Genomic DNA, 14,803 nt, shown 5'->3' on the forward strand with positions numbered 1-14,803 from the left:
TGATGCAGAGTCCTCATCCGGGCCTTCCTCAGCCTCCAGGACTGGCTTATGTTCTTCCTCAGCCTCATCGCTGTCTGACTCGTTGCCAGCTCTGCAAGCTGCTGGCGGACTACAGCAGTCACTTCCCAAAGTCCACTGCATGGCCCAGGGACAACTTCAGGGCCCACTGAAAAGAGTGGCTGTTTCCAGGACACAGTCATGAGATCCAAGGATGCGTGTCCCCCACTTCTTCTGCAACATGAGGCTCAGAGATCTTCAAAAGGTAAGGAGGTGGAGAGTGTGAGGTCTGATGGGGTGGGAACCAGGGATAAGGATTACAGAGACCCAGTAGGAGTGGAAAAAAAACAGGTGGGGACCTTGTGGCAGGGTAAGTGAAAGGATTGGGGGGACTGTGTGGAAGAGTGAAGAACCGATGGGACACAAGATTAGGAAATAGAACACAGAGCGTCTTGGAGGAAGGCCGAGGTCAGCGTTCCAGAAAACTCTCTCGCCAAGTGAAAACTCCAAAGCATGCATCTTTCAAAGTTCTTTTACTAGGATAGGTAAACTGGCACATCTGGGAAAATCCGAATCTGAGAGATCTGGGTTTCCCCTCAGTAAATCAAAATCCCCCAAAACACCCGACTCCTCTGCCGATCACATGCTCCAATCACCATCCCAGATACAGGACTGGCCTGACCTTGACCGGCAGGAAGAATGTTATTATGTCTAATGGGCCCCTCTATTAAATCCCCCCTCCTACTTTCCCACACATGAGAAAGTGGCAGCACGGAAGCTTCAGGCCTAGTATGGCTTCCAAAGCTGACAGCCAAGGGATGTCTGTGGCAGGCAAGCCAGGCCATGCTCTATGCCTCCAAGAGTTTTCCCCAGCCCTGAGGTAGCCAGTGTTCCGCTTAGCGATTCACACATTCAATTAATGGCTGCATCACGGAGAGCAGTAGGATGCATGTAGTTAAGGAAAGCAGTCTCACTGAACGGCCGTTATAAAATGCAACCCATAATAGTTGTGTCTTGAGGTCACCACAAACAGGTAGTTAGCCATTTTCCACTTTCCTATTCTCTCCACCTACAAGTCTAATCCTGAGGCAATGACAGAACGGATAGAAGGGGAGGAGAGGATACCTAAGGAATACTGGGACTTGCGAGAAGTCTTTAGTGAGAAAGCATCAGATGTTTTACCTCCCCATAGGCCTACTGACTGCGCAATAAACATACTTCCAGGGGTAAATCTTCCAAAACCAAAAGCTTATCCCATGACCCAAAAAGAATTGGGGGAGCTATGTAAATTTATAGACAAAAACTTAGAGTGGGGGTTTATCCAACCGGCTAGGCCTCGTGTGGCCGCACCAGTGATGTTCCGAGAAAAGAAAGATGGCTCTTTTCGTCTTATTGTTGACTATAGAAACCTTAACGCGATATGCGCCGAAAACGTATACCCCATGCCGCTCATGAAAGATATGTTAGCGCATCTAGTGAAAGGAAAGTTTTTCACCAAATCAGACCTACGAGAGGCTTACTAAAGAGTTCGTATAAAGGAGGGGGATGAATGGAAAACCGCTTTCAACTGCCCTCTAGGATGCTTCCAGTTTCGAGTACTGCCGTTTGGACTGCAGGGGATGCCCGCAGTTTTCATGCAACTAATAAATGAAATACTCCATCAACATTTGTTTAAAGGGGTTCTTGTCTACCTTGACAATATACTTATCTATACAGAAACAATGGAAGAACATATTAAACTAGTAAGAGCAGTCCTCAAAAAGTTATTATCTGCAGAACTTTATTGCAAGCTATCCAAATGTGATTTCCATCAAACAAAAATAGATTACTTAGGGTACCGCATATCGGCGGATGGATTAAAAATGGACCAAGAGAAAGTGAAAGCTGTCTTGGAATGGGCCCCCCCACACACACGCAAACAGCTGCCAAGTTTCTTGGGATTTGCGAACTTTTATTGTCAATTCATCCCCTCCTTTGCTCAAATTGCTTTGCCAATCACCAACCTCTTAAAAACTAAAGGAGATACAAAACCCAAACCATCATTACCTCTCGAATGGTCAATGGAATGTCAAGCAGCGTTTGAAAAATTGAAACAACTATTTGCTGCTGAACCTATTTTAAAACACCCCGACATGGATGTTCCTTTTGTGGTACAAGCAGATGCTAGTGATGTAGCGGTCGGAGCCGTTTTGCTCCAAAACAATGCCGATGGTAAACTACAACCTTGTGCTTTCACTTCTCGAAAATTGACTGAAACTGAAAGAAGGTGGGCTATTTGGGAGAAAGAAGCATTTGCAGTTCATTGGGCTCTTCGCACAGGGAGACAATTCTTAGAAGGTTCTAATCATCCTTTTGAAGTTTGGACTGATCACAAAAATCGGGAAGCGCTAAAAACGCCTAGAAAACTATAAAATAAGATCCCCTGAGAACAAATACCAAGTTGGAGATAGAGTTTATCTCTCCACCAAATATTTACAAACCACTCAAAAATCTAAAAAACTGGGACCTAAGTATGTGGGACCTTTCCCCATAGTGAAACTCATCAACCCCGTGACTGTACAGCTAGAATTACCAAAAACACTTAGAAGAATTCACCCCGTTTTCCATGTGAGCTTGCTGAAACCAGAACACACGTCTACTTTCCGTACGAACCATACACCCCCTCCTATACCAATTCTCATAGAGGGCGAACAACATTTTGAAGTAAAAGAAATCTTGGATTCAAGAAAACATAGAAATAAAATTCAATATCTTATTGCTTGGAAGCACTTCCCTTTGTCCCAAACTGAATGGGTGAACAAGGAAGATGTTCATGCTTCAGAAAAGATAGCACAATTCTATAAAAAATTTCCTGACAAACCCTAACTTTTCTCTTTTTCTTTCTAGGACTGACGTCCTTATTGAAGGAGGGCTGAATGTCAGCCTCCACTCCAATCCTCACATCTTTTTGTACTCTTTATATTCAGTTGTTAGATTGCATGGGGTTTTATGTGTAAGGTAAATAGCGCTTGGATTCAGGTTAAGTAGAGAGGGCCCTTTAAGAGTGTCGGTCTGACATAATTAAGGAGGGAGGGGAGATTGATGCTTTGAATTCAACAGGAATGCTAGAGCGCGAACTTTCAACGGACATTGCATTCCTGATATGATTGACAGCAAGAGACCTGCGGAAGAAGATTACCACGGGGCCCCGAGAAGGAGCTGGCATTGGACCAGACCTGATGACCTCTTGGGGGAGAGGAGGGAGTAACAGGGGGGATATGGAATGTTAGCCATATTTTGTCTCAGATCCAACTTTATACTGCTGCAGTCCGGATGTATCTAGTAAAAGTACTTTTCTTTATTTGCAAATGAAGTCAAGGTGTATTCTTTCCTAGATATAATCAGAGGCAGCCTGACACTTTCCCTACAAACAGGTCATTCAAAGGGTTTCTCTCCTGTGTGAGTCCTCTGGTGTTTCACCAGGTTGGAATTCTTACTGAAACTTTTCCCACAATCTGGACATTCAAAGGGTTTTTCTCCTGTGTGTGTCCTCTGGTGATTTACCAGGTTATAGTTTTGACTGAAACTTTTCCCACAGATAGGGCATTCAAAGGGTTTCTCTCCTGTGTGAGTCCTCTGGTGTCTCACAAGTTGGAAATTAGTAATGAAACTTTTCCCACAATCAGGACATTCAAAGGGTTTTTCTCCTGTATGTGTCCTCTGGTGATTTATCAGGCTAGAGTTTTGACTGAAACTTTTCCCACAATCATGACATTCAAAGGGTTTCTCTCCTGTGTGAGTCCTCTGGTGTATCACAAGGTAGGAATTCTGACTGAAACTTTTCCCACAATCAGGACATTCAAAGGGTTTTTCTCCTGTGTGTGTCCTATGGTGATTTACCAGGCTAGAAGTTTGACTGAAACATTCCCCACAGATAGGGCATTCAAAGGGTTTCTCTCCTGTGTGAGTCCTCTGGTGTTGCACCAGGTTGGAATTCTGACTGAAACTTTTCCCACAATCAGGACATTCAAAGGGTTTTTCTCCTGTGTGAGTCCTCTGGTGTTTCACCAGGTGGGAATTCTGACTGAAACTTTTCCCACAATCAGGACATTCAAAGGGTTTTTCTCCTGTGTGAGTCCTCTGGTGTATCACCAAGCTGGAACTGTGACTGAAGCTTTTCCCACAAATAGCACATTTAAAGGATTTCTCTCTTGTGTGAGTCCTCTGGTGTTTCACCAGGTTGGAATTCTCACTGAAACTTTTCCTACAATCAGGACATTCAAATGGTTTTTCTCCTGTGTGAATCCTCTGGTGTTTCACAAGGTTGGAATTCTTACTGAAACTTTTCCCATAATCAGGACATTCAAAGGGTTTCTCTCTTGTGTGAGTCCTCTGGTGTTTCACCAGGTTGGAATTCTGACTGAAACTTTTCCCACAATCAGGACATTCAAAGGGTTTCTCTCCTGTGTGAGTCCTCTGGTGTCTCACAAGGTGGGAATTAGTAATGAAACTTTTCCCACAATCAGGACATTCAAATGTTTTCTCTCCTGTGTGAGTCCTCTGGTGTTTCACCAGGTTGGAATTCTGACTGAAACTTTTCCCACAATCTGAACATTCAAAGGGTTTTTCTCCGGTGTGAGTCCTCTGGTGTTTCACCAGGTGGGAATTCTGACCGAAACTTTTCCCACAATCACGACATTCAAAGGGTTTTTCTCCTGTGTGAGTCCTCTGGTGTATCACCAAGCTGGAACTGTGACTGAAGCTTTTCCCACAAATAGCACATTTAAAGGGTTTCTCTCCTGTGTGAGTCCTCTGGTGTATCACCAGGTTGGAATTCTCACTGAAACTTTTCCTACAATCAGGACATTCAAAGGGTTTTTCTCCTGTGTGTGTCCTCTGGTGATTTACCAGGTTAGAGGTTTGACTGAAACTTTTCCCACAGATAGGGCATTCAAAGGGTTTCTCTCCTGTGTGAGTCCTCTGGTGTTTCACAAGGTGGCAATTTCTACTGAAACTTTTCCCACAGGCAGGACAGTCAAATGTTTTCTCTCCTGTGTGAGTCCTCTGGTGTATCATCAATTTGCCATGCTCACTAAAGCGTTTACCACATTTCAAGCAGTTGTAGGACTTCTCTCCTCTGTGGGTCCTTCCATGAACCATAACAGAGCTGTTTTGACCAAAGGGTTTGCCTCAGTCAGAGTGATTGTATGGTTTTTCTCTTGTGTGGTTCCTTTCATGCATAATCAGCTGTGATTTGCAAGTTGTATCTTTCCCAAAATAGGCATATCTATGGAGTTTTTCAACAACTGATAATCCTGAGGAGGTTAAAAATATGGAGGATCCCTTGTTTAATGCTGCTTTGATTCAAGCTGTTTTTTTTCCTCCCAGATCAAGGCCTGCATCACTGTCTGCTCTACGTGGCTTTCCAATTGACCTTTTCCTCCCACTGACTTCCAGAGAGATCCCTTTTTTTCTGAATGAAAAAATAATCTCCCTTGACTTTTTATGTAATGTATCCTTCCACATAATCTACTTTTTCCAGCTCAGAATCTAATTTGATTTTCTCTCTTTTGTCTATCAGCTGCCGGGAGAATTGTGTGGTTTTTTGAAGGAAATGAAAAATAGTTTGATTGGTGGATCATTTTCAAAGTTGCTTGTTATTCTCAGTTGTCTAGAATGCTCTTTTTGTCATCCTCTTTGTCTATAGGATTGAAAGAAAAATGTAATGTTAATTATAAAATGGTTGCAGAAGATGTGAGAAAAAGGAAAAAAGTATACATTAGAACAAAAAAGCAAACATGTCAGAATGCAACTCATGTACCTCTTACATTAATCAATCATAAAATTCTCCTTGATTTGGATCATATTTTTAGCAGTGCAAAGGGTTATCATCAACTATATCTGGAACTGCTGGGCATAGATTATATAATTGCAGACATATGCATACAGAGGTAAAAAGAGATACACCCACACATGTATAAATGGAGAAAATCTATGCCTGACCAAATGTCCCAAAATGGTTACAGTCAAACCTTCTGAGCTAACATTAGACATGTGGGGGCTTTAACTGATGAAATGATGCCTAAAATCTCTGCAAGATTTGAGGTACCAGTTTTCCCCATGGAAGTCCTCAGCACCAAATAAAGCCATAAAACACTGTCCACAAACACTCTGGTGACATCCCAATTCAAGCAGTCCTCACCAGCCACAATTGGAACTGGCATCCATGTCACTAAAAAGCCCAATCGCTAAGCATGATGTCAGTGCCAACTTACATCTGTTCTTCTATAGTTTTTAAGCTAATTATTGTGGGTTGTAAAAGGCAATTTCATATGACTGGAAAGTTTAATTTCCTGCCAGAATATACCCACTGATTTTGCTTTAGCTGGGAAGACCACAAATGGGGATCATGAGTGTGGGATGTTGAAACCACCATATATTTGCACCAGTGGGTAGTACCCAAATTGGTGCATCTCCTTTTTCTGCATCTTCATACCCACAGGAACTTCTGACTTGTGGTCAATGAACAAGTGCTACAATGACCACAAATTAGTGGATCAGGTTTACTTCTTCTTTTACGGGGCCATAGTAACTTTGAATGCTCAGGGAAGAAGTGGTAAGTGAGGACTGCGTATACAACTGAACATTCCCAAATGGTTCTCAATAGCTATTTTTTAAAAAAGTGCTTGGTTGAGAACACTTGAACCTGGCTGATACACGGATGGGGCACCAATAGGAAATACTTGTGCTTGTTGGCGATACATGGAAATAAAAAATCCCAGAAAAGACCAGTGCCAGATCAGTACAATATTATTGCCATAAAAACAGCAAGTCCACAATAAAATAACAGAGTTTGAAGGGACCTTGGATGTCTTCTAGTCCAATCCCCTGCTCAGGCTGGAGACCCCATACCATTCCATCTGACTTCACACAAAAACAAAAACTAGCCCAATCTACCAAAAACAGAACCCATAAAAGACAGACTAGGAATAAAAGATTAAAATAGGCAAGAAAATGGTAAGAGAACACCTGTCCACTCTCTTAAGAATTCTAACCACCAGGACCAGATTGATTATATCCCAGAATTCTGAAGGAGCTGGCAGACATGATCTCAGACCCATTGAATTGGATCTTTCAAAGATCTTTGAGCACCAAGAAACTACCTGTGGACTGGAAAAGAGTTGATGTGGTTCCCATGTTCAAAAAAAGGGTGGGGGGAGGGAAAGGGATCCGCAAAACTACACACCAATCAGCCTGACATCAATACTGGGAAGATTGTGGAAAAGATAATCAAACAACAGATTTGTAAATACCTAGAAACAAGCAAAGTTATAACTAGAAACCAACATGAGTTTGTCAAAAACCGATCATGCCAAACAATCTCATTTCATTCTTTGACAAAGTAACTAAATTAGCGGACCAGGGAAATGCTGTGGATATGCTATATTTGGATTTCAGTAAGGCATTTGAAAAAGTTGTCCATAACCTAGAAAATGTGTGACAGACACATTCATCCACACAGATGGATTCATAACTGGCTGACAAACCGACCTCAAAGTGTATTCCTTAAAGGAACTACATCTATATGGAGGGAAGTAATTAGTGGAGTACCCCAAGTTTCTGTTTTAGGCCCAGTACTCTTCAGTTGAGATGAGGGAATCCTAGGCTGCATTAACAGAGGGATAGAATCAAGAGCACCTGAAGTACTAGTTCCATTTTATAAAGAGCAAGACCTCACTTAGAATATTGACTCCAGGTTTGGTCACATAAAAAAATGTTGAGACTCTGGAAAGAGTTCAGCAAAAAAGCAACAAAGATTATTAGGGGTCAGGAGGCCAAAACATATAAAGAATGGTTGTAAGAACTGGCTAAGAAGAACTACGTGTGACGTAATAGCAGTGTTCCAATACTTGAGGGAAAGCAAAACAAGAAGCAATGGATGAAAACTAATCAAGGAGAAAAGCAACCTAGAACCAAGGAGAAACTTCCTAACAGTGAGAATAATTAACCTGCCTCCAGAGGTTGTGGGGGCTCCATCACTGGAAGGTTTTAAGAAAAGACTGGACAACCATTTGTCTGAAGTGGTACTGGGTCTCCTGTTTGAGAAGGGGGTTGGACTAGAAGACCTCTTCCAGCCCTGTTACAAACCTCCAGTGATGGAGCAGCTACAACCTCCGGAGTGAAGACAGTCCCAAAGAATCAACTTTAATTTAAAAGAGATTTTTTCAATCTTCCCACCAGCAGAAAATTGCAGCCACCAGTTTCACAGCCTGCAGCCCCAGTGGGCTTCCATTTGGGGAGGGAAGGAACCTGCAGCAGCAGCAGCAGCTGACCTGCTTCAGCCCAGTTGCTTCTCTGCTTCCAGGCCGTGGAGGGAACCGAACAGCCCGACTCTCTCCCGGACTCTCCTCCCACCTGCCCCACCTACCAGCTCCTGCTTCAACTATGGAAAGAGCACAAAAGCCGCTCTGCACACCAAGTGATCTGGTAGAGGAAATTCCTCTGTGGTTCTCTTCTCACATCCTTTCTAGCAATACAGTACTCTATGGTTTTAACTCCTTAAATTCAATCACAGGCACACAAACACCCCCCATTGTATTATGGGGTTTTCAGCCACGGATGTTGCCTACCTGACCGCCATCTCCTGATAGTGACAGAAAAACATATTTATTTGTCCCATATTACCTAAGGCCCTTGCAAGATGTTTCCACTGATTAAATGCCATCAAGTCATTTTTTAAAAATTTCTAGGTACTGACTTTTGAGCCAAGTGAAACAGTGAAATGTGATGCTATTTAGGTGCTGAGCCCTAAATGTTCATGGAGGTTTTACAGAATTACAGAACAAGCTTTTGCTAGGGGGTGAGATCAATGCCTCTCTACATCTCTAATCTTGTTATGATTGATTTAATGCGGCTCCCAAGGATTTAGGACATTGCAGCAGCATCAGGCCAGATGCTCCAGGGGAGCCAGCTTGTTAAAATATTTAAATTAATAGCTGTGAAGGGTTAGTTAGACAATGAGTAAGAATACACAGTTATAGGGAATTGGTTGAAGAGAGCTGCCTGAGGCAATCTGAGATGAGATTGGTTGCTGTGAGTGTAAAGGGGGAGTTTCCTTGTTTCCCGCCTTTTTTCCTCAGAGTGTGTTGTCTGTAATTTACTTCATGATGTTCCTGCTGTGTTGATTTACCTGATGATGCTCCTATCTAGTTTAGAATAGAATAGAATAGAATTTTATTGGCCAAGTGTGATTGGACACACAAGGAATTTGTCTTGGTGCATATGCTCTCAGTGTACATAAAAGAAAAGATACGTTCATCAAGGTACAACATTTACAACACAATTGATGATCAATATATCAATATAAATCATAAGGATTGCCAGCAACAAGTTATAGTCATACAGTCATAAGTGGAAAGAGATTGGTGATGGGAACTATGAAACGATTAATAGTAGTGCAGATTCAGTAAATAGTCTGACAGTGTTGAGGGAATTATTTGTTTAGCAGAGTGATGGCCTTCGGGAAAAAACTGTTCTTGTGTCTAGTTGTTCTGGTGTGCAGTGCTCTATAGCGTCGTTTTGAGGGTAGGAGTTGAAACAGTTTATGTCCAGGATGCGAGGGATCTGCAAATATTTTCACGGCCCTCTTCTTGATTCGTGCAGTATACAGGTCCTCAATGGAAGGCAGGTTGGTAGCAATTATTTTTACTGCAGTTCTAATTATCCTCTGAAGTCTGTGTTTTTCTTGTTGGGTTGCAGAACCGAACCAGACAGTTATAGAGGTGCAAATGACAGACTCAATAATTCCTCTGTAGAGCTGGATCAGCAGCTCCTTGGGCAGTTTGAGCTTACTGAGTTGGCGCAGAAAGAACATTCTTTGTTGTCCTTTTTTAATGATGTTTTTGATGTTAGCTGTCCATTTGAGATCTTGCGATATGATAGAACCCAGAAATTTGAAGGTTTCTACTGTTGATATTGTGTTGTCAAGTATTGTGAGAGCTGGAAGTATGGAAGGGTTTCTCCTAAAGTCTACCACCATTTCTACGGTTTTGAGTGTGTTCAGTTCCAGATTTTTTTGGTTGCACCACAAGGCTAGTCATTCGACCTCTTGTCTATATGCGGATTCGTCATTGTCTCGAATGAGACCAATCACTGTTGTGTCATCTGCGAACTTCAGTAGCTTAACAGATGGATCATTGGAGATGCAGTCATTGATATACAGAGAGAAGAGAAGTGGGGAGAGCACACAGCCTTGGGGGGCCCCTGTGTTAATTTTACAGGTATTTGATGTGATCTTGCTTAGCTTCACCTGCTGCTTCCTGTTTGTTAGGAAGCTTGTGATCCACTTACAAGTCTGTTCCGGTACCTGTAGCTGGTTTAGCTTAGTTAGAAGAATGTCTGGAATGATGGTATTGAATGCTGAACTAAAGTCTACAAAAAGGACCCTTGCATAGGTCTTTGGAGACTCAAGATGTTGTAGGATGTAGTGCAGAGCCATATTAACAGCGTCATCTGTTGATCTATTTGCTCGGTATGCAAATTGCAAGGGGTCTAACAGCGGATCCGTGATGGTTTTCAGGTAGGAAAGCACTAGCCTTTCAAAGGTTTTCATGACGACAGATGTTAAAGCAACTGGTCTGTAGTCATTCAGTTCCTTGATGGTGGGCTTCTTCGGCACTGGGATGATGGTAGAGCGTTTGAAGCAAGAAGGAACATAACACATCTCTAGTGATTTATTGAAAATATGGGTGAAGATGGGGGCCAATTGGTCAGCACAGACTTTTAAGCAAGAAGGAGTTATCTTGTCTGGGCCTGGAGCTTTTCCTGGTTTTTGTCTGTGAAATAGGTCCTGCACTTCCTTTTCTGTGATCACTAGGGGTTGTGAACCCAATGGGTTGGCGTCAGTTGTAGGAGGCTTGGCTGTTGTTGGTGTGTCTGAGATGGGGGTTGTGGAGATAGGTGGCTGCAGTTGCCTTTCAAACCTGCAGTAAAACTCATTCAGGTCATCTGCCAGTTGTTGATTACCTTCAGCCTGGGAAGGAGGTTTGCCATACCTGGTGGTATTTTTAAGAGTTTTCCACATGTTTGCTGGTTCATTTGCTGAAAACTGATTCTTTAGCTTTTCAGAGTAGCTTCTTTTTGCTGCTCTTATCTCCCTTGTTAGTGCATTTCAGTGATTGTACAGCATTTTATCACCTTTTCTGTAGGCTTCCTCTTTGGAATGTCGTAGCTGCTTAAGTTTAGGTGTAAACCAAGGTTTGTTGTTACTGTGTATTCGCAAGTTCCTTGTAGGTACACATAGGTCTTCACAGAAGCTGACATATGATGTTACAGTATCTGTGAGTTCATCCAGGTCTGCAGAGGTATCTTTAAAAATATTCCAATCAGTGCAGTCAAAACATGCCTGTAGCTTTAATTCTGATTCCTCCGTCCAGGTTTTCACTGATTTAATTATTGGTTTTATGGCTTTAAGTCTTTGCCTGTAAGCAGGTACAAGGTGAATCATGCAATGATCAGAGTGTCCTACAGCTGCACGTGGTAAAGACCGATAGGCATCTTTTAGTGTTGTGTAGCAGTGGTCTAGAGTATTCTTGCCTCTGGTGGGACAATCGACATGCTGAAAGTATTTTGGTAGTTCTTTCCTTAAGTTTGCCTTGTTTAGATCTCCCAAAACAATGGCCAGTGAATCAGGGTGTTTGGCTTCAGCCTCCATGATTTGGTCAGCTAGAGTTCGTAATGCCTTGTTTACACAGGCTTGTGGTGGGACATAAACAGCAATTAGAAGAAATGAGGAAAATTGATTTTAATTTTAAAGGAGGGGAGGAAAAGGACGGGCTTCCGCGCATTCCATCAGCCGAGGGCTTAGGGTAGGGGTGGGGGGGTGGCGGTTGTTATTAAAGAGAGTCTAGAGCCGAGGGAGACCACTGTACCTCAGATTGCCGGGTGTGAATCCCTCTTTGTGAGATGGGGTCATAGGTGTCAGATGGGCTTGCTGGTCGCGTACCTGGCTCCTTGCTGCGTGACAGCTGCCCTGCCCGAGCTCCTGGAGGTGCTTGCTGGGGTGGCAGTGGAGACCCCCAGACTTTTAGTCATGGGGGACTTTAACTTGCCATCTTCCGGTTCGTCATCAACAGCAGCTCGGGAGTTCATGGCTTCCATGACGGCCTTGGACCTGACTCAAGTAGTGGATGGCCCCACTCACATCGGGGGAGGCACACTGGACCTGATTTTTATCTCTGGTCAGTGGTTGAAGGATCTGGACTTGAGAGATGTAGTCACAGAACCTTTGTCATGGTCAGATCACTCTCTCCTTCGCCTGGACTTTCTGACCGCCACTCAACACCGCAGGGAGACGGAACCACTACGTTTGTTCCGTCCCAGGCGCCTGATGGACCCGGAGAGGTTCCGGACGGAGCTTGGTCCGCTACCTGAGGGTCTGGCTCACGGCACGGCCGAGGAACTAGCCGCGGCCTGGGAACGGGCTGCGGCTGGGGCTTTAGACCGTTTCGTGCCTTTGCGGCCTCTGACCCGGCGTAGATCCCAACCGGCTCCTTGGTTCTCCGAGGAGCTGAGGGGGATGAAACGCCGGAGAAGACGCCTAGAGAGTTCCTGGAGGTCTAGCCGTTCAGAGGCTGATCGGACACTAGTTAGGTCCTATACTAGGACCTACCTAGTGGCACTGAGGGAAGCGAGGCATTGCTACGCCTCCTCCCTCATTGCGTCGGTAGATAACCGCCCAGCCGCCCTGTTTCGGGTGACTCGTTCCCTCCTTCACCAGGGGGAGCGGGATGACCCATTACAGGAACGTGCTGAGGAGTTTAACGGTTATCTATACGATAAAATCGTTCAGCTTTGGGACGGTCTGGACCAAAATTGCGGCGATTCAGATGGGGCGTCTGAGGGTGGTCTTGGTGACATTGTTTGGGATGAGTTCGACCCTGTGGCTCCCGAGGACATGGACAGGTTGTTGGGTAGGTTGAATGCCACCACGTGTTTACTGGACCCGTGCCCCTCCTGGTTGGTGCTGGCCACTCAGGAGGTGACATGAGGCTGGCTCCAGGCGATTACGAGCGCTTCTTTGTTGGAGGGAGTCTTTCCGGCCGCCTTGAAAGAGGCGGTAGTGATGCCCCTCCTCAAGAAGCCTTCCCTGGATCCGGCTGTTTTAGGTAATTATCGTCCGGTCTCCAACCTTCGCTTCGCGGCGAAGGTTGTAGAGAGTATGTGGCATATCAGTTTCCCCTACACCTGGATGAAACTGTCTATCTAGACCCGTTCCAGTCCGGTTTCCGGCCCGGTTACAGCACGGAGACGGCTTTGGTCGCGTTGGTGGATGATCTCTGGAGGGCCAGGGATAGGGGTTGTTCCTCTGCCCTGGTCCTATTAGACCTCTCAGCGGCTTTTGATACCATCGACCATGGTATCCTGCTGTGCCGGTTGGAGGGATTGGGAGTGGGAGGCACCGTTTATCGGTGGTTCTCCTCCTATCTCTCCGACCGGTCGCAGACGGTGTTGACAGGGGGGCAGAGGTCGACCCCGAGGCGCCTCACTTGTGGGGTGCCGCAGGGGTCGATTCTCTCGCCCCTTCTGTTCAACATCTATATGAAGCCGCTGGGTGAGATCATCAGTGGCTTCGGTGTGAGGTACCAGCTGTACGCTGATGACACCCAGCTGTACTTTTCCACACCGGGCCACCCCAACGAAGTTATCGAAGTGCTGTCCCAGTGTTTGGAAGCCGTACGGGTCTGGATGGGGAGAAACAGGCTCAAGCTCAATCCCTCCAAGACAGAGTGGCTGTGGATGCCGGCATCCCGGTACAGTCAGCTGAGTCCACGGCTGACTGTTGGGGGCGAGTCATTGGCCCCGATGGAGAGGGTGCGCAACTTGGGCGTCCTCCTGGATGAACGGCTGTCTTTTGAAGATCACTTGACGGCCGTCTCCAGGAGAGCTTTCTACCAGGTTCGCCTGGTGCGCCAGTTGCGCCCCTTTCTAGACCGGGATGCCTTATGCACGGTCACTCACGCCCTCGTGACGTTTCATCTGAATTACTGCAATGCTCTCTACATGGGGCTCCCCTTGAGGGGCATCCGGAGGCTTCAGTTAGTTCAGAATGCGACTGCGCGGGTGATAGAGGGAGCCCCTCATGGCTCCCGTGTGACACCTATCCTGCGCAGACTGCACTGGCTACCTGTGGCCTTCTGGGTACACTTCAAGGTTTTGGTAACCATCTTTAAAGCGCTCCATGGCATAGGGCCGGGTTACTTACGAGACCGCCTACTGCTACCGAATACCTCTCACCGACCCGTGCGCTCTCACAAAGAGGGACTCCTCAGGGTGCCGTCAGCTAGGCAGTGCCGTCTGGCGACACCCAGGGGAAGAACCGTCTCTGTGGGGGCTCCCACCCTCTGGAACGAACTCCCCCCCAGGACTTCGTCAACTTCCGGACCTCCGAACCTTCCATCGCGAGCTTAAAACACATTTATTTATCTGCGCAGGACTGGATTAGATTTTAAATTTATACTGGTTTTAATGGGTTTTATTATTTATATTGCTTTTTAATAATTCGGCCATGTAGAATAAGTTTTTTAACTGTTATTTTAGTCTGTATTTATATGTACTTTTTTACTTGCCTGTGAGTCCCTAGGGAGATAGGGCGGTATATAAATGTGATAAAATAAATAAATAATAATAAATAAATAAAAGGTTCGGCCAGCAATGGTTCGGCCACAGTTGTCTTGTCTTTTAAAAAGACCACATAAAAGTTCAATAGTCCTAAAAAGGCTTGTTAGCTCCGCTTTGTTTTTTGGAGGGGGTGCCTTCCGAATTGCCC

At 45.0% G+C, this 14,803-nt stretch overlaps 1 protein-coding gene across 8 annotated transcripts in view; it reads right to left on the bottom strand.

Moving 5' to 3' along the window:
- Positions 1-3,401: 3,401 nt before the first annotated feature.
- Positions 3,402-14,803, bottom strand: part of LOC131193112 (zinc finger protein 268-like) — a 33,575-nt gene continuing 22,173 nt past the window's right edge. For 5 of the 8 annotated variants that reach the window (XM_058172963.1, XM_058172960.1, XM_058172958.1 and 2 more), the window contains one exon: positions 3,402-5,677. In XM_058172963.1, the coding sequence (XP_058028946.1) occupies positions 3,412-5,136 (1,725 nt within the window). In that variant the 5' untranslated portion in view covers positions 5,137-5,677 and the 3' untranslated portion in view covers positions 3,402-3,411. Of the gene's footprint in view, positions 5,678-8,124; positions 8,152-8,214; positions 9,024-14,803 lie in introns of those variants that run through there. The other 3 variants (XM_058172961.1, XM_058172959.1, XM_058172965.1) reach the window with 3 other exon arrangements.

The sequence above is a fragment of the Ahaetulla prasina genome, chromosome 2 (assembly GCF_028640845.1).
Source record: "Ahaetulla prasina isolate Xishuangbanna chromosome 2, ASM2864084v1, whole genome shotgun sequence".
Lineage (NCBI taxonomy): Eukaryota > Metazoa > Chordata > Lepidosauria > Squamata > Colubridae > Ahaetulla > Ahaetulla prasina.